The sequence below is a fragment of the Aquarana catesbeiana genome, linkage group LG01, assembly GCF_042186555.1.
Source record: "Aquarana catesbeiana isolate 2022-GZ linkage group LG01, ASM4218655v1, whole genome shotgun sequence".
In the NCBI taxonomy this organism is placed as follows: Eukaryota; Metazoa; Chordata; class Amphibia; order Anura; family Ranidae; genus Aquarana; species Aquarana catesbeiana.
In genome coordinates, this window is record NC_133324.1 from 404,360,617 (window position 1) to 404,381,719 (window position 21,103).

The 21,103-nt window shown below is 40.7% G+C and overlaps 1 protein-coding gene across 1 annotated transcript in view; it reads right to left on the reverse strand.

Moving 5' to 3' along the window:
• The window catches only part of GLIS3 (GLIS family zinc finger 3), a 551,611-nt gene that overhangs the window by 473,557 nt on the left and 56,951 nt on the right, over nucleotides 1-21,103 (reverse strand). Inside the window, exon 2 of the mRNA XM_073634951.1 lies at nucleotides 15,789-16,251. Within this exon, the coding sequence (XP_073491052.1) occupies nucleotides 15,789-16,155 (367 nt within the window). The 5' untranslated portion in view covers nucleotides 16,156-16,251. The remainder of the gene's footprint in view (nucleotides 1-15,788; nucleotides 16,252-21,103) is intronic.

Here is a 21,103-nt window from a genome sequence, read left to right on the forward strand (position 1 = left end):
TCTTAATGCATTCTATGCATTAAGAGAAAAAAATCTTCTGTGTGCAGCAGCCCCCCCCCCCCCTCAGCCCACCTAATATTTACCCGAGCTCCCTCCGATCTAGCGATGTTGCGAGAGAGTCTCGGCTGTCAGGGACTCTCCATCCTCATTGGCGCCATTGACTCCCACTGCTGTCAATAAAAGTCAGAGAGCCAATGAGGAGAGAGAGTGGACGGGGCCGAGCCGCGGCTCCGAGTCTGAATGGACACACAAAGCAGCGGCTCTGTTCGGGTTCCCCTATACCAAGCTGCTTGCTGAGAGGGCACTCAGCAGGAGGGAGGAGCCAGGATTGCTGGCGAGAAGAGGAGGATCCAGGCTGCTCTGTGCAAAACCACTGCACAGAGCAGGTAAGTATAACATAAACAAAAAAAACAAGACTTAAATATCACTTTAAGTTAAGGATAGTTGAAATGTAATGTGAAAGGTTGACCAGTGCTTCATCTGCTGGCTAGATGGAAGGATATGTAGTATTTATGTGAAATATTTCATATCTACATGATTAAAGAAAATTAAAGAAAAATATTTTTAGAAAATCTTGTCTTTGATATCTCTAATTTAGAATCTGAAATGTTAAACAGACAACTGTGAAGGAATGACCAGTTTTTTCTTACTGAATTACTGGGCAATTTAAATACAACCTCAATAGTGCCTTATAATTCTTTTTTATATGCTGGTGATTTACTCTCTTGGAGTCATCATATTATAATCAACATATTGATATCAACCCAGTCAACCTATTCATCTACAATCAGAAATGTATTGTTTAATTATCCAGTCCATAATGTTTACAAATGTAACATTTTATAAATCATTGCTTATATCCTTTTAATCCCTTTACTTCTCCTAATTCCTTCTACCTCTCCTTATGCCCCCCACTGTTTATGTAATCTAGACAATCATTACTTAAAATCAATTCTTTTAATCGTAAAAAAAATAAAGAAATAAATGAGTTATAGAATCACTAAACATTATATTTTAATATTGTATATTTTTATTTCTATGAATTTACTGACAACATTTACCTAAGCATTTTACTATTGCTTTTATCCTACAAAATAAAATGAAACTGTATTAATTGTATATTCTTTACAAAAGAGTGCAACATTAGATAGTGCTTCTTTTGGGAACATAAAAAGGAACTAATAACTAAAATGCTTTTAAGAGACATTATAATAGCTATTTGTTTACCCATTTGCTTTCATTGGCAGCCCCGTGGTCAGTAGATGGGAAATGCCAGCAGAAAAGAGGGGAGCCAAGCTAATATAAGCACTGCATATTAGAACGGGCAACTCTAAAATGTATGGCATGGAAAGTAAGTATGCCTCCTTTTCACTAAACTACTGTTGTTTTATAAAGGGCCTATATTTGTTATTAGCTAGTTAATATGTACTTTGTAAAACGCCTCATGGTCACACACGCACAGTTTCCTCATGCTTGAGCAAATGAGGTATGAGGGTCACCACGACAACCAGGCTTTGTTTACAGAGAAGGCTTTTTGTCTCTGGATAACACAGCAATGATGTCAGTTGCCTGATTATATGTTAAAACTGTCAGCAAAAGCTACAATCTAAAAAAAAACACATAAATAACAGCAAAATAATAATAAAAATCCATAAAAACAGAATGTTGTCAATGTTGGAGGTTGTCCAAAGCCAAAAACATGTTTCTAATTTGTAAGGAACTAATATGGAAAACAATTAACAGAGCTTTAAACAATCAAAAAGTACATTTGTTTTGTTTGAGCTCATTTTACATTCACATTGTTCAACTTTATATTTATCTGCTTTTTGTCACAGTATACTCTAATCAAACATCGAGAATTACCACCCCAACAAGACCAACCCACTGAGAATAATCAGAGCACTAATGTCTCAACTAACTACTATAACTCAATAGAATCTATGTTTTCTTTTTATAATTCCATCCTATGTTTATATGTATTTTACTCCATGTTTATTACACCATTCTGGTTTTTAAAACAATAACAATTGAGAAACACCTAATGAATTAAAATGAATATATAGCCAAAAACATTTTTTTGAAGTGCACGGAATAGGGGATGGTCAAAACTCCTATCGTATTCATGTTGTCTGTCTGTCTGTCCTCTGTTGTGGAAATACCCCTTCACTACTATTCCTGGTAACATAACAAAAAGAAACTGCCTCTTATGCAGGCCGTACATGGGTCAAATTCCGAATACATTTTCTTTCAAAAATCAGAAATTGTGTGCATTTTGTGATCTGATGGTGCCACGAGTGATTTCAAAATTCCACCAACCAAGCCTTCAATTTCACCTCATGTGTGCGAAATTTGAACAAAAATTCTTAGCTACGATTTTCGAAAAAGAAAATGCGTTCAGAATTTGACCCATGTATGGCCAGCCTTAGACAGTTGTCTAAGGAATAGGTAGACAGAGTATTGGTAACTGTAAGCGCAAACACACAAGTCCATATATAACAGGAGATATAAAGGGCTGAGCAACTTAGTCCATAGGAGACAGGCTGGAAATTCAAGGGTTAAGTGGTAACCGGTAATGTAATGGTTAAAGTAGGCTGGTAGGCTAGGCGGCTGCTGTTTCCTCAGAGAGCTGGCTCTGTGATGGATGAGAGAGGGGTAGAAAAGGAAGCGCCACCTGAGTATAGTATTAACAAATGATGTTTAATGACACCAGGTAAAAACACACTTACAGGATAAAAACATATAAAAGGCTCATCTGTATAGGTATGTGGTCCTCTGTGTTCCCTCTGATCCTGCGGTGGTGACGCTGCAGGGATGCTGGGCTGCAGAAGGTGGATTACCAGCCATGAGCTCCTTCTGTGGCCATCAGGAAGAGACTAGGGGCCGGCGTGAAGCGCACGTGAAGCGTGCATGACGTCACAGGTCGTCCGTTTGCTGCCGGGTTCGGTATCCAGGGGAGGGATCGTCCAGGGAGGAGGGCTAGCAGAGAGGTTGAGAGAAGGCTATGCGCTCGGAGCCACTGCTCCTTCAATAGGCCTCAATGAGGCCAATGAGGCCTATTGAAGGAGCAGTGGCTCCGAGCGCGTAGCCTTCTCTCAAGCCAGTGGAGTGCAAAAGACACACAAAAACTTCCACCCGGTGCCAAAAAAAGTGCACACACATAAAGAGTGACACACAAAAACGTGCAATGGGTGATCCTCCACTAGGGAAAGACCTTACCCTGATCCCCCAGACGGGGACTGAGGTACTTCACATAGGTCCATCTGGCCGAAACCAGACGGACCCCCGTTCTCTGGAAGGTCTGCTGAAACAGGCCCACCCATGTACTAGGTGGAACTCCCCCAAAGGGAGACCCCATGAGAGAGGGCGAACCAAGCCAGAAGGCCTATGTCCACCCCCTCCCAAGACTTTCAGAGTAGGCCCACACCCTACTCATCACACTGTGACAAACGTGCAACATCAACCAAAAGATACAAAAAAGTGACAAACACGGGGATAAATAAAAAGAAAGTGGGGAGAAGGAAGTGGGAGAGAGTGAAAAGTGACCATTGTGTAATACAATGGCCGGCCCTCCGGCCAGGAATAAAAATTTCCCCTGGTCCTAGCCAAAAGACTCGGCCCTAGAGGCAGGTGCGAAAAACGTGTTGTGGTGAAGTGACCATGGTGCCATAAACCAAGTGCCTGAACACTGTGACTGTACAGCACCCCTGAACTGTCACTTCAGGGGCACATTCACCACTGGCTTTTCGTGCAACCCTGACGACCAACCCAGACCACAGCAGCCTCCACCCCAGCCAGGAAGGCCTGAAGTTCTGGAAGCTTGGGGAGAGCCCTTTACCATCAGGCCTCACCGTCACTCCCATCCCTCCTACCTAATTACATTCGGGAAATACTAACCGCTCCCCTGAAAAACTGACTGGAGCTAGAGCTACCCCAATCTAGGCCAGAAGGCCAGGGACCCGACCCTCTGGCCAGACCCAATGGTTCTCCATCCCCATCAGTAGGCTTCCCTTTTGGCTACAAACCACTCCAGGTTACCTTTACACCAGCAAGTTCTGCATAGCCACCGCTATCCCTGATACTACCTCAATGTAGATCAGGGACGGAAGCAAGTGCCACCTCCTGGCAACTGATAAGAACAGATACTACACTTGATCTTAGCCAAATGCTCCACATGGGCCACTTGTCTTGAAGGGATTGAAGCATACAAAGCACACTGCCTGCTGGGAACTTGTGGGCATGGTCCAAGTGTGAGAACTTATGGGCATGGTCAAGAAGTAGGCGTTACTTCATGGTGGTGTGTGGCGTGTGTTGTATCACCTTTCCCCGTTTCTTTGCAGAAGACGAGTAGCAATGCATGTGCTATGCTCTAATGCCCTGTACACACGGTCGGACATTGATCGGACATTCCGACAACAAAATCCATGGATTTTTTCCAACGGATGCTGGCTCAAACTTGTCTTGCATACACACAGTCACACAAAGTTGTCGGAAAATCCGATTGTTCTGAACGCGGTGACGTGAAACACGTACGTCGGGACTATAAATGGGGCAGTAGCCAATAGCTTTCGTCTCTTAATTTATTCTGAGCATGCATGGCACTTTGTGCGTCGGATTTTTGTACACACGATCGGAATTTCACAAAACGGATTTTGTTGTCGGAAAATTTTATAGCAAGCTCTCAAACTTTGTGTGATGGAAATTCTGATGGAAAATGTGTGATGGAGCCCACACACGGTCGGAACCAACAACAAGGTCCTATCACACATTTTCCATCGGAAAATCCTATCATGTGTACAGGGCATAAAGCTGGCAAAACACTAGTAGAATTTTGTTCATGTTTTCTTTTAGGAACGTTTGTTTTTGACAGCAGTGATGAGAAAATTTGAAGGAGTAGGATAGGAAATTATTCTCAAACGAATGGATTTCTAACTTTGTATGTGTTTATTGTTTAGTAAAGTCTATTTGTTCCAAAATCAAATGTTAAAAGCAAACAAAAAATGTAACTACTTTTGAATGATATTTGTCAAGCCATTGAATGTACAGAGAACTTTGAAACTAATTTTTGGAGGAATTTTCGTTCAAAAAAACCTATTAGTGTATAGCCAGCTTTATTTGTCTGTCAGCTGTCATTTGTGCAATAAAGTATTAGCACTGTGCAATACCTCCCGGGCGATCTTTCAATTTCCTGTGTGAACAACTATCTGCATTTACAAAGCCTTTATTGTCTTTATCCGTTCATTAAATAAATGTATTGGGTTTTCCCACCTTCAATAATTTGATTCTATATCCTGTTAGGGATGTGTTGATTCCTCAACTGCATGATTTATGGTTATGGTTTAGTGTTTTCTACTTCCTTGGTGGGCATTAGCATTGGCCAACTGTATTCAGATGCAGTCTATCTAGGAAAGCCCTTTTTTGTCATTCAAAGCTGTATCAAAGTGTAATGGAAAAATGGGGTGAATGGACATATGTGCAAGTGTGCTACCTCCCATTATATAAACTATAAGATAACAGCAAAATACAAGATGCAAGTAGTGATGATGTCACAGGTAATTATATTCCCTATTTATTCTTGAATCTTGAATTCTTGAATTTGAATTGTTATTGCAAAAAATGGATCAGATGTAGAATCAGTGGAACAATAAGAAAGATTGTGATGTTTGTAAATGGAATTGCAGAATCCATCTTTTAACCTATTTCAATATGCATAGTTAAAGTGGTTGTAAAGGCAAAAGGTTCTTTATCTTAATGCATACTATGCATTAAGATAAAAAACCTTCTGTGTGCAGCAGCCCCCCTCAGCCCCTCTAATACTTGCCTGAGGTCCATCTAGATCCAGCGATGTTGCACAAGAGACTCGGCTGTCTGGGACTCCGCTCCTCATTGGCTGAGACAGTAGCTTGGTGCCATTGGCTCTCGTTGCTGTCAATCAAAGTCAGTGAGCCAATAAGGAGAAAAGGGGATGGGGCCTGGCCATGGCTTCGTGTCTGAATGGACACAGGGAGCTGCTGCTCGGCTCGGGTGCCCCCATAGCAAGCTGGTTGCTGTGGGGTCACTCAACAGGAGAGAGGGGCCGGGAGCACCAAAGAGGGACCCGAGAAGAGGAGGATCTGGGCTGCTCTATGCAAAACCACTACACAGAGCAGGTAAGTATAACATGTTTGTTATTTTTAACGAAAAAAACCCCCAAAACTTTAGTATCACTTTTAAGAATAATTATGTGTCAGATTAGAGACAGTTCAAAATGTAACTGCCAAACAGTGGATGGTCATTTTCCAGTGACCAGAGGACCCCCTTCCCCTGTGCTTCCACAGGTAAAAAAGTATAGAGAATACAAGAAATAAAATAAATGTATAGACAACCAAAAAATGTCCCATTACTGTTCATGGCAAATCACCAAACAAGAATTTGAAATAATATACAGGTTTAGTTCCAGGGCCTTGCAACTCTCAATAGTACACTGGGCAATAGACAGACTAAATAGACAAAAAAAAAGAATGTGCAACCATAGCAAATTAAATTCTTCATATGAATATATAAATCCCAATAAAACCATTGCACTGGCATTTTGATATGTGGACACACATGTAGAAACTGTATATAGTGATCTGGTGAAGCTGAACAATCCTCTGGTGTCCGTTTATGAAGCAGTGAAATCTATTCACTGCTTCGTTCTCCGGCATTCACAGTGAAGAATCTTCTCCTCTGTGTGCCAGTTTATGAAGCGGTGTAGATCGCTTCACCTTTGGAGGAGTGAAGTGATCTACAAATGCTTCAAATAGTGGAGAACGTCCCCTGATACTGGAATCTCGTGAGACTTTACGAGATTACAGCACCAGATGTCAGTTTATCAAGCAGTGATAAATTATCACTGCTCAACGGCGTGGATTAATGTTAATAAAATAATGTGTCCCCCTACATTATACACATATGTATACACACACACACACTATATATATACATGTATATACACACACATGATATATATATACATATACACATTATATGTATATATGTATAAATATGTATACACATAAATATGACAGGGGGACATGCTTACAGTGTTGGGGGGTCTGAACGAGGCATAAGGAAGTTAAAAATCTTCCTCCTTCCCCCTCAGATCCCCCCAGATTTCCTCTTCACTCCCCGATTCACCACCTCTGAGATGGTGAACCTGGGAGTGTGAATTCTGACACAGATCGCCAGTGAAGCGGTGAGATCACCGCTTCATAAACTGGCCGTTACTGTGTCATTCAATGAGGATTCTCCGTGTGTAGAGATAATCGGCGGGAGAACAAGTTCAAACATGTTCTCCCCCGATTATCACTGTTTCATAAACTGTTTATGGACTGTGATCAGCGGTGATCCTCGGGATTACCGCTGATCACTGCTTCATAAACGGACACCTCTATGCGCCAGTGAAGGAATCCCATGTACCAGTGGATGGATATCAGCAGCGCTCCCACGCCTGTCAACAGATGCTAATAGCAAAGCGAGGAAATGATCACTGAGCACCTACAGCTGTGCCTCCCTGACGATCAAGCCTGTGTCCGACGAGTGTGGAGTGGCTGGAGAGACAGCCTGGAGAGAAGCCGATGGTTACAGGACACTGAAGAAGTTAAACATTGTCTTGGCAAGCTGTAGGTGCTTGGTGATCCTTTCCTCACTTCACCTTCAGCATCTGTTAACAGGCACGTGAACGCTGCTAATATCGATCCACTGGTGTATGGGATTCCTTTACTAGCTAATAGAGGATTGCTCAGCTTTACCAGATTACTATTTTATTTATTTATTGCAGTTACTCAATTCACACATACACTTTATACAGGTGTGTTCACACTTTGAAATGTGAGTGCATTGGTTTTCTTGGAATTTTTATATTCATATTAAGGGATTTACTGCGCTAGGGTTGTTCTTTCTTTTAAGTTTTTTGTATTTATAGAATTCCAGAGATCCTGATATACTACTTTGTCAGTGGCAGTTTTTGAATGCAAATATTTTTGTCCCCTTTCCTGTAAAAAGATTACCAAGTCTAGTGTTGATGAGTATATGGTTACTGCTAACAGAAATAGCCTGTATTATTCAACCATAATCGTATAATCTTTGGTCACTAAAATACTATGAATCAATGCTGGATTGTGACAGTTGATCTACCATTGTTCATAACAGAATTAACCAACTGAAACTATACATAAAGGAAAGAACTGGACACAAATGTAATGAAAACCACGTTGACATCAGTGAAAAAGACTGCAAAGAATTCAATTTGAATAATCGAACAGTCATAGTCTCCTTTTGAAAATACTATTTTCCTGTCTGTCATTCTGACCCACTGGTTTCAGTATTGAACCAGGACATGACAAGGAGTGCTGGTTTAATTCAGCCCTGATTAGTGCTATGTTTGTTTTGTGTTATTGACTTAAAAAACATTTTTGAGGCAACTAGCATTTTATGTAGGTCAGCAATGGCCATACCTGTATTATCAGGAAGGGTAAGCTACAAGGGCTCTTCTTTGAGAGTAATCTTTACATAGATCAAAATTAACCTTGGCACGCGATCAGCAATCATAATCTGAAAGGTATTACCTATTGAATTGGCAAAAAAGTAAAAAGAAAAATCCCTTATAGTCTGCATCCATAACCAGATATATTATACTTCCTTTCCATTCTAGACCATCTGTCTTATGCCCACAGATCTTCCTTATCAGTGCAGACCCCTAGTAAAAAGCCCCCACACCCAGCCCACCCCTCAGCACAGCCTACCCCTTTCCCTTTCAGCCCACCCATCCAGTATAGACCCCACCTTTCAGCACAGACCCCCCTTCCCGTACAGATCTCCCTCATCCTGCCCTTAAACTCACTCACTAGACTGCAGCTCATATTGAGGGGAACTCCTCCGTTCAGCTGTGGCATATGACAAGGGCCGAGAAAGACAGGACTGCCTCCCTTGGTATTTTGCTGCTGCTGCACTGTGCAAAACCAAACCAAATGATAGGCAATAGCAGCTTGGGGGCCCAAACTTTTTTCATCCTTTGCTGTATATCAACATTGCCTGCAGCCATTTCCTATCTATATGCACTCAGTCCAGAGGTGGCTGTATGTAATTTCAAAATGTAGGATTCTTGTAGGTGGTAACAGTACATGATGCCTGTGAACTTTTTGCAGCATGGTTGCTTGTGATTTCCATTGGGACAGCATGTGACAGGGTGAAAACACACAAGAACAATTAGTAGACTCTAATGCAACGTACACACGGGCGGACTTTTCGACCAGACTGGTCCGACGGTCTATCCGACGGACTTTCGGCGGACTTCCGACGGACTTTCCCAACTAATGGACTTGCCTACACACGATTACATCAAAGTCCGACGGATTCGTACGTGATGACGTACACCAGACTAAAATAAGGAAGTTGAAAGCCAATAGCCAATAACTGCCCTAGCGTCGGTTTTTGTCCGTCGGACTAGCATACAGACGAGCAGACTTTTCGACCGGACTCCAGTCCGTCGGAAAGATTTGAAACATGTTCCAAATCTAAAGTCCGTCAGATTTTCGACTGAAAAAGTCTGCTGCAGGTCCGATGAAGCCCACACACGGTCGAATGGTCCGTCGGACCAGTCCGGTCGAAAAGCCCGCTCATGTGTACGCGGCATAAGGGGTTTATTCTAAAGGCAAATCCACTGTGCACACCAAGTGCACTCGCTGTAGATCTGAAGGGGACATGCAAGAAAAATAAAAACAGCATTTTTGCTTGTACATGATTGGATGATAAAATCAGCAGAGCTTGCACTCATTTCAGATTTTTCCCCTCAGATCTACAGCGACTGCACTTCCAAATGCACTTGTAGTGCAAAGTGGAGTTGCCTTTAGTAAATAAACCCATATGTAGACAGGAAAAAGTTTTTTCATCGTATAACAGATGACTGAATATAGAGCCTGTCAAAGCTGTAGATTTAAAAATATATAAAATGAATATACATTAACATCAAAAAGCTTATGTGTTTACTTAAAACATTACCAATGCATAACTCATGTATAGGTTATATCATAAGATTTGTTAATTGACTTTAGTGAGAAAAGCAGCAGGGATTTGAAATATCCTCATCCTCTTTCACCCCACATCACTTGGTTTGAACACACATACACACATATTATAAGCAATTTGAACAAATATTAGTTGTGGCGTGAAACACCATCTTGCTTATTGGAATAACTGAGCTCACTACAGCGGCAGTGTACTCATTGGAGTCTTTAAAGCGGGGGTCCACCTATCTATCGTATTTTTTTTTTGAGTTCATTCACAAACTTTTCTTCTCAGCATTACATACTCACATATTGTGTGTAATATGTCCACCTGTGTCAGATTTAGTCGGAAAGAATAACTTATATTATTCACTGCAGGCGGTTTCCATCTTCATTGTGGGCATTTGAAGCCCACAAGCATTTATTTCCTGGATGTGGTGAATGCTGTGCTCCCAGCATTCACGGCTCGTTCCCGCACATGCTCAGTGGCATCCTGGGAAGCCTGAGACTAGCTCCCAGGAGTCTGGGAGAGGCTAGAAACACGCCTACTCCCACGGGAGGAGAACCAGGAAGTGCAAAGAAGAATAGAAAAATAAAAGGTAATTACGGCGATTTAAATTTTTTTAAACGGCATGTCAGTATCTAGGCAAGGAAGAGAATACATACAGATATTGTTCAAAATTTGGGTGGAACCCCACTTTAACTCTGATGTCTTACTACTGTTTGTATATAAATCACCTAAACCTGCTATATATTCTTCTACTCCTTGTATTTACAGTAAATAGCCTGAAGTTTTGGAAGGACAGCACTTTCCCATATACTACAGTTAGGCAGCCCATGTTAATTTCATAAGCATTTTACTTTTCTAGCCTTTCTGCTCTATTAAAAAGAAAACAAATCTGGACTACATCTAAATGACTGTCTGGCTCTTGTAAGTATATTCATTAACACAGGTCATGGAGCAACGAGGATGTGCAGAGAGCAGCCACCCATAGGAATCAGATATCATGCCTTAACTGATCTAACTCCAGAAAAGTGAATTATGATTGGTTGACATGGATTTTTGTACATTGTGCATTCTCACTGTTCTTAGCCCTTTTTTTCTGAACAAGCCCAGTAAGAATGAATCACATGTTTAGAGACTCATTTTAAATGAAATATGACACATCTAAAGTACTTAGATATAAAGAACGAACAATGCCTCTGCTTAGAAACCCTGCTGTAAAGCTGTTATAGGCAGCAAAAAAGAGGGATCTAATAACTACCTGGTGTGTTCTTGAAAGAAAAAAAAAAATCTTGAACTTATTCCACAGAACATACAGTGTGGAAGCAGTTACTGGCATGTTTATAGGGGAAATCTGTAGTTATGCATTAAATAATTAGGCTGAATGAGTATCCAATAATAACAATGAGAACAACATGGTTACACTGAATATACTGTATATTGTATATATAGTATTGTGCTGCTATAGAGAATATATCATTAAGGAAATATACACCCTGAAGCCCCGTACACACGTCATGAGACATTTGCCGGTTCAAAAGAAAACCGGGCCGTGTGTATGTCGGTTTGTCCAACAGAAGCTAGAAAACCAGCAGCCGACCGACCGACTCCCAATTGTCAGAGAGCGTTGATTGGAGTGTTCTGGCTGGGGGGGGGTCCACCGTCAGAAAGCAACAGCTCAGCGGGGGGAGATCGCTATACTATTGTCGGATGGTTAGTACAGCAGCTCCGACCGGAACTGTCAGGTTTTTTTCATGCAACCCAGCTGGAAAAAAAACTGTTATGCCGCGTACACACGATCGGAAATTCGGCCAGCAAAAGACCAATGAGAGCTTTTGGACGGAAAATGCGACCGTGTGTATGCTCCATCGGACTTTTGCTGGCCGAATTCCAGCCAGCAAAAGATTGAGAGCAGGTTCTCAATTTTTCGGTGGTAAAAAGTTCCTATCCGAAAATGCGATCGTCTGTAGCAATTCCGACGCGCAAAATTCCTACACATGCTCGGAAACAATTCAACGCATGCTCGGAAGCAATGAACTTCATTTTCTTGGCTCGTCGTAGTGTTGTACGTCACCGCATTCTTGACGGTCGAAAGTTCAGCAAACTTTTATGTGACCATGTGTATGCAAGGCAAGCTTGAGTGGAATCCCGTCGGAAAAGCCATCATATCTTTTTCTGACCAAAATCCCGATCGTGTGTATGCGGCATAAGTGTGTACCAGGCTTTAGGCATGGTATGCAAGTGTTCTTAGAGACCCCTGCAAGATGATAAGATGATCAAACTGTGGCACTTAAGCCCTGTACACACGATCAGAAAATGGTACCGCTTAAGAAGTGATTGTACAATAATCTGATCTTTAGTACACAGCTTTCGTCTGAAATTATTTGAAGGGACAAACACGAAAACTTTTGTTGTATGATAACAGATCGTACGATTTTCATTTAATCAGTACAGTTTTCGTCCAAACTGTACATACAATACAAATACAATACATCACTTCAGAATTTTTATCCTGTCGTATGCGAATTTTCGTACTTTAGAAAACTCTTCGTTTTCAATATGGAGACTAGAATGCAAAAATAGTGGACAATTATTTGTCTGATAATCTAATCGTGTATATTCAACTTTACAGTTTGCAGCTCTCATGATTACCCTACCAGTGACAGCTAATTAGCAGACAAGTAACTGAAGCACAAATATCAAATAAAAGCTTAGCTTGAAAACTGATAGACCAGTTAACAAGGAGGATTCCCAGCACAAAGTTTGCAAGGGCTATCAGGAACCTTCTAAGGACACTAAGCAAAATGACAATTTGTAGCTTGGTAACATTACAGAGATCGGAACCATGCCTGAACTGCAGTTCCTTAATTAGGTTGTAGAATAGCGTCTGGCCTAGATGTGCCTAAAGATAGTGCACCCCGCTGAAAGAGAGAAATGCTGGAATGAGAACTGGCTCCATAGAGAGAAGACATGCAGCATCCACTGGACTGGAGGTTACTGGGAACCGCTGGCTCCTAAGGCCTCATGCACACTGAAGCTGATAACCTGACGTTTTTGGAAGTTTGGGCGTTTTTTTTAAACAGCCCTTAAACTCCCCTCTATGCTATCCTATGTGTCCATGCACACATGGAAGTTTTTTGAAGTTTATCAGCAGAGGAGTTTATGGGCTGTCGTCTGAATGCCCTAAAATCGCATTCAAGAGCAGTTCTTCTGACCACAAGAAACACTGAACGCTGAAAAACGCGCATAGAGGCACATAAACGCTCATAAATGCGCTTTTGTCAGTGTTTTTTACATTGCAGAGCTGAATGTAAGCTGGGTGTAATTTACAAAAAAAACTCGCAAAAACACTGACTCTGAAAAACGCGTGTTAAAAGCGTGTTTTTAAAGCAGCATTTTCCTGCCAGCAATCCAACATCCAGAAAGACTTTTTTGAATGTCCTGTATGCATGGAGCCTAATAGCTCTGTTGTTCTCATGTGAAAATCAAAAACTCCAGGGATGCTCACTATCAATGTCTTGATTGATACAGATGATCAGGTAGTTGAGTTAACTTCCATTTAGAGCTGACTATTTAACTGCTTGAGTAGTAAATGCCAGTAGCTAATGAGGCAAAGCGGTGAAAAGTAGAAATCATAAAGTGGGTTGCTGAAACTTACATTGGGGGTACTTACGAAAGGCAAATCCACTTTGCACTACGTGTAAAAGTACACTAAGACCCCTTTCACACTGGGGCGCTTTGCAGGCGCCACAGCGCTAAAAATAGCGCCTGCAAAGCGCCCTAAAAGTGCCGCTGCTTTGTCTCCAATGTGAAAGCCCCAAAGGCTTTCACACTGGAGCGGTGCGTTAGCAGGATGGGAAAAAAGTCCTGCAAGCAGCATCTTTGGAGCGGTGAAGGAGCGATGTGTATACCGCTCCTGCCCATTAAAACCAATGGGGCACCGCGGCTATACCGCCAGCAAAGCGGCTTTGTGGTGGTTTTTTAACCCCTTCTCGGCCGCTAGCGGGGGGTAAAACCGCCCCGCTAGCAGCCGAATACCACCGTTAAAACGACGGTAAAAAAATAGCGGCGCTTTATCGTCGATGCACCTCCCACCCCAGTGTGAAAGGTGACTAAGTGCAAACTACACGTGCAGAGTGCACTTAAAATTGCACTGAAAGTACACTTGGAAGTGCAGTCGCTGTAAATCTGAGGAGTAGATCTGAAATGAGAGGAAAACAGCTAAAATGCTGTTTTTTATTTTCCTTGCATGTCCCCCTCGGATCTACGGCGACTGCAACTCCAAGTGCACTTTCAGTGCAATTTCAAGTGCACTTTGCACTTGTAGTTTGCACTTGTAGTGCAAAGTGGATTTGCCTTTAGTAAATAACCTCCATAGTGCACATAAAAGGAATGTAAACATATACATGCCATCTATATGAAATAATACTAAATAACAAAATTGCTAACTTTGGTAAAAATGTTTATACCATGATCTGACTCAGCTACAAAGTGGGTGGCTGGATATAAGTAAAGCCTGGTACACACTATGGGGGTTATTTACGAAAAGGCTAATCCACTTTGCACTACAAGTTCACTGTAAGTGGTATCCCAGTATCCACTGTGGGAGGTCGACGTTCTGACGTCATCGCACTCATCTCTGAACGGGCGCTCGCTTGCCGGCTTGGCGAATGCTCTTTTTAGCTGCAGTTTTGTAAGTGTTTTATCTTATTTTAAATAAACCGTCTTATTGGATTTACGCTATGGCTGCCTTTCTTCTACTTCTATGTGGTTGATTCGTGGTATGGTCTGATTGGAGCCATGTTCACGGAGGGAGATCGTATGCTGGTTATCAAGACCCATGTTTACATGCTTACCATCCTTAGCATTATTTGGATAAGTGGTGCATTGCCTGACCTGGATATCATCCCGAGACGTGCCTTATTGTGCCTTCTATCTGGTAAGCACATATGTTTGGTGGTGGAGGATCACTGTGCAGGGTGTGTCTGTCATCCCACTCTCTCACCTGACTCTCACAGAGAACTACCAGAGGATTCCTCTCACTTCTTCTATACTTATGGACTACACTAATTACATTTAAATTTGATGTGTTTTTGACACATTTTGGGGCTTCTTTATATTCATATTTATTTTATTGCACATGTTCAGTTTTTGCAATTTTTATTTTACAGTGCAGTTTTTTTTCTTTTGTTTTTTCTTGTTGTTGTGCTTTGCCCACAGTTGAACTGCTGCTAATTTTGGGGGGTTTATGATAACGCGGAGAATTTTCCTGTTTTTCTTATTTTTTAATGCAAAAAAGTGTATTTTTTCCAAAAAAAGTGCGCTTGTAAGACCGCTGCTGTGACAAAGTATTGCAACGACTGCCATTTTATTCTCTAGGGTGTTAGAAAAAAATATATATAATGTTTGGGAGTTCTAAGTAACTTTCTAGCAAAAAAAAAAAAGTTTTTAACTTGTAAACACCAAATCTCAGAAAGAGGATCGGTCCTTATGTGGTTAAAGTGGGGTTGCTTTACTAAACCTGGAGAGTGCAAAATCTGGTGCAGCTCTGCATATAAACCAATCAGCTTCCAGGTATTTTTGTCAAAGCTTAATTGAACAAGCTGAAGTTAGGAGCTGATTGGCTACCATGCACAGCTGCACCAGATTTTGCACTCTCCAGTTTTAGTAAAACAACCTCAATAGATTTAAATAATGGGAAAAAAAAACTTATATTACAATTGCGGTTGCTTCTATATTCTATTTATTTCATTAGTACTAACCTTTTAAACAGCTCACAGAAAATGGTGGACCATATTCCAGCTGCTTTGTCTTGCATGATGAGGACGGCTGCAGATTTGGTGCCTGTGGCACTTGGAAAATTGGCTTCCCATTAGTTATGACTTGCCGCCTTGGACTTATAGCAGGTAAGTGAATAGTGCTTTCACTGCTCTGAGGTGCTACGCCACCTCCAAGAGGCATTTTTATGTACAGGTTCCCATTAGCTGGACTTGGGGTTGCACTGTTAGAAGATGGACATGGAGTCCCTGTGTGTACTCTAATGGGTGGTATCTGCTGTCCACTGATTATTCCAGGTCCCTGAGGGGTGCCAGTTGCTCTGTGGTTCATATTGCAAGTTCTTCCATTCATTTTGCTTCTGTCGTACTACTCTTCTAATATGTGGGTACAAGGTAAGTTTCCCAGTTGTTAAAGTGTTCCCATTTGGTTGTCCTGAGAGAAACACATCTGTTAAGGGGTAAAAAAAAAGAAAAATAGAAATCAATGTTGATTAAGTGGAGTGATAATGTTTACAATCTAAAGTGGACCTTAGAACATTTCTGTAAAAGAGGATTCTGGAACACTGACGGAGGATGCAGTTTGAATATATTAAGAATATTAAAGTGTATAAATACTCTCTCAAAACGGAAGCATTTTCATTAAAAGAGGAATGCAAGAATTCTGGAAAAACATGCCAGGCATAGCTTTACTTTGCATGCCATGTGCACTTTCCACTACATAACACATTCTCTAGTAATCAATATACTTCATCTCCTATTGTCTTGCTGTCTCAATGTGTCTTTATTTATGTATCATAAAGCAGTGAGTCTTTAAACATCTGCTGGTGTTTATAATACCTTATTTACCCTAAGCTATTAATGATATATTAAAAAAAAAAAAAAAAAAAAAGATTTCACATTAAAAACATGCAAATACAGTAACAATAAAAATAATACAACATGCAAATATAGTAACATAAAAAATAATACATGAAAAAATGTTTAAATATCCAAACAGTACAGAAATTAATCAGCAAAGAAAATAGACACACAGATGCAGATACTGTATATTATATACATAAACCCTGTCCTAACCCTTGACAATAGATTGATGCCCTGATGATCTATGTTTGTATTTTTATTTTGTCCATGCCCATGTATATTCCTATTCGGCAGTGCACATAGGAGAGTTGCTTGATTTTCAAACTATAATGAACACTAAGAGGGAGATTTACTAAAACTGGAGAGTACAAAATCTGGCGTAACTCTGCATAGAAACCAATCAGCTTCCAGGCTTTATTGTCAAAGCTTAATTGAACAAGCTGAATTTAGAAGCTGATTGGCTACCATGCACAGCTGCACCAGATTCCGAGTGCTTCAGTTTTAGTAAATCTCCCCCTAACAGTCATGTTTAAAAATTAAAAAATAAATGTAGGATTACCTATAAGAAATAAATATACTCCTTCTAGGCCCTAGACAGCTTAGTGATCAGGTTTCTATAAAGCTAGCAAAGCAAAATCAGCAACCACGTGGACCATTGGGTAGGGCAGTCGACAGAACCATACAATAAAAAAAAAAAAAAAAAATTACCTAGTACACTTACTAGCTAAGTATATTGTCTAAAAATATTGTCTAAACCGTTTAATCAACTTGAAACAAGGCTTTTTGTTGCATTTTCTAATATATGAGAAGCCATAATATGCTACCAAGGCCCCTCTGCAAAGTATGGTGCCCGAGTCTAGTCTAAGGGCTAATTCATACACAGTGGCCGGAGGGGGCTGTACACATGCAGCAGTTGTAATGCTTTTATATTTCCAATTTTGAATGGGCCCATGGCACAATTGCCCTGCAAGCTCTTCAGATTTAAAACAGGTGGTGAGGAGGCACCATACTGCCTCCCAGATGGCTACCAACCACCGGGGATTACTTTTCAGAGGGGCAGTAGAAGGCTGCCACAAGTGTAAACAAGCCCTAACTTGGGACATACTGTACTGTATATAGTGTATATAGAAATCAATACATTGAGAGTAGATATGGCTTGAATGCAGTGGGGGCCACTCCATTAGGCGTGCAAGGGCGCTGCCCCCCAATCCATGTGCCCAGACCCTAATCTACATGCACCGGACACATGGATTTCAATGGGTTTTTTTATGAATCACATGATTAGAGCCTGAGGCTTTAATTGGCTTAAAAAAAAGGGTCGGCTCAGGGCGCAGAGCGTTGTGTGACAAAAGTGAATTAATATTCGCTATTGTCTTCCTGCTACTCCTCTCAGACAACCAGGAAGCGGGTCTTGAGACCCGATTGGCCGAGAGGAGAAGTGACCATATTGGCAGGGCGCATGGGGGGAAGCACCAAGGGGGATATGCAGGGGGAAGCCGCCAAAGCTGCCCGCGACCTTGATGGGGTAAATGCGGGGCTGATGGGCGGAAGGATGAGCGACTGGGGGGGAGGTTTGTTCGCCGATCGACCGAGCAATGAGGGGTTTGACCGCTGCCCCTCCCCAAAAAAAATAGAGCACCAGCCGCCACTGCTTGAATGTAGCCCTTCCTCCTTAAAGGCTTCCACAGAAACACAAGCACAGCAGGCCCCCTCTTAATTTTGCATATGTGCCTGGCAGTCCTAATTAATTGGTTAAATCATTTATTCCCGTCAACCTGTGTGTTGGCAAAAAAAGACAGGAGTCAATAAAAGCCTTGGTTTACAGGGCGCTTGCATTGATTAAAGAGGTGTAATCCAGGGCGTGACTGCCAGGCATCATTTTCTCTTTTTAAAAATAAGTATTTTTCACTCTAAGATGATATAGAGGGCCTGGAGGGAGTATTTTTATGTTTAAGTCCCAGGGTTCACAGTATAACCCGTATGTGAATCACCCAGGGACAGCACCCCATTCCTGTACAATTCACATGCAGTCCAGTGCCTTGCCATTCATTTGAATGGGCTCAGATCGCACCAAAGAAATGCATAGTTGTTTTGTAGCATGCCATCCGGTGCAGGCAAACCGCACTGCATTTGCAATGTGTTTGGGGTGATGGTAACTTTGCAATGCAGAGTGGAAAACACGTAGGTATTGCTAGGTTTCCTGCACCGCATATGTATGAACCTAGGCTAAGAGGTTATCCAACTCTTATCATCTAATGGAAACTATCATGAGAGAAAATGGAAGTTGGCATGGTTAGACGCAACTTTTAAAAAAGCTAGTTGTCTGACTGTCATGCTTTGATGAAGGCTTCTTAGCCGAAATGAGACAGTGTAACCTGTACCCGTGTACCCATGTAACCCAATAAAGGACTTTTATTCAAGAGCATCCAAGTCGCCAGCCCTTTTCTGATTCAATGACTGTCATGGTGGCTTTCTCGTGCCCATACATGTCATTACTTAGAGTAGTTGAGCAATTTTTTTTTCTCACTTTTCTGACTTACATACTTGATCCAGCCAGTGACACAAAACTTGCTGTGGGTACAGAAAGTACATTTAAAAGCCAAACAACTATGCTTTTCAGAAGGAAGTCAGCAGTAGTAGCATCCATATTCTTCTCATGACTTCAAAGAGACAACCTAATTTTTTTTCTTTTAAATAGCATAGACAATATATGTTTAATGTTTAAAATAGCCATATCATCTTCAAGTTTTTAATTTTACATACAGAACCCCTCACTGAAAGAGTTTTTTTTTTTTTTAAAGGCGCAGAACTAATTGATTAGAAGACCTTTCTTTCACATCCAGGATGAAAATATATGGCTTACTTATGATAAATGTTACAGTTTAGTTTAAAGTTAATGGTTATGAAAATGGCATAAAAAAGCAAACCGATATAAATCATCAGTTTAAAAATGTATAAATAAAATAAAATTAACCCAAAACCATGATAGTTTCCTGCTTGCAGCTATAAAGTAACCCTTGTGGTGTGTCCCACAATAACACTGATAAATGGCCCCTTTGAAAATAAGGATTACGACTTCAATCTGATTTACGTGCCTTCACTACTATGATTGATGATTGACAGAAACAGGCACCACTTAATACTGCAGAAAAAAACAATATCTGATTTCCATCTGTCAAAGCTTTTCTGTTTTGCTCAGCTCCAGGGCACATAATACTCTGCTGTTTGCTTAAAATATTACATTTTGCTATGGTATACTTTAAACATAAGCAAAACATTTCCTTAAAGCTGCAAGGTCGCCTAGTAGAGTAAATGCATAAGTCAGAAATTAATCGAAATAATTAAGCGGGTTTCATTTTACATCCTTCATATAACTCAAAGTGCCTAAAACACCTCCAGTTTTTGACTTTTATTGAATTATAATGGTCAACTGACAAGATGTCATGGATTGTCATATTTGCAACAGTAAATCACTGTAGCGATGATGATAACAAAAAACACTGATATAAAACAAGCCTGTGCTTTGCCTATTTATGGCAAATGGACAGATTTGCTTTAAAGTAGTACTTAAGCCTAAATGTTTTTTACCTTAATGCATTCCCTGCATTAAAGTGGTATTAAAGCTTTGTTTTTTAAATAACAAACATGTTCTACTAGAGCTGCATGATTCCGGGAAAAATGAGAATCACGTTTTTTTTGCTTAGAATAAAGATCACGATTCTCGCAGCATAACATCATCTTTCACATTATACAAAAAATTGAGCTAACTTTACTGTTTAGTTTTTTTTTATTTATTCATTGACCACTTCAGCCCCGGAAGGATTTACCCCCTTCATGAATCCTGACCAAGCCCTTTTTTGCAATATGGCACTGCGTCGCTTTAACTGACAATTGCGCGGTCGTGCGATGTTGTACCCTAACAAAATTGATGTCCTTTTTTTCCCCACAAATAGAGCTTTCTTTTGGTGGTATTTGATCAGCTCTGCGGTTTTTATTTTTTGCAATATTTACAAAAAAAGACCGAACATTTTGAAAAAAAAAACAATTTTTTTAACTTTTTGCTATAATAAATATCCACAAAAAATATTTAAAAAAATAATTTCGTCCTCAGTTTAGGCCGATATGTATTTTTCTACATATTTTTGGTAAAAAAAATTGCAATAAGTGTATATTGATTGGTTTGTGCAAAAGTTATCGCGTCTACAAAATAGGGGATAGTTTTATGGCATTTTTATTATTTTTTTTATTAGTAATGGCGGTGATCTGCAATTTTTATTATGACTGCGACATTGCATCGGACAGATCGGACACTTTTGACACTATTTTGGGACCATTGGCATTTATACAGCGATCAGTGCTATAAAAATGCACTGATTACTGTGTAAATGTCACTGGCAGGGAAGGGGTTAAACACTAGGGGGCGCTCAAGGGGTTAAGTG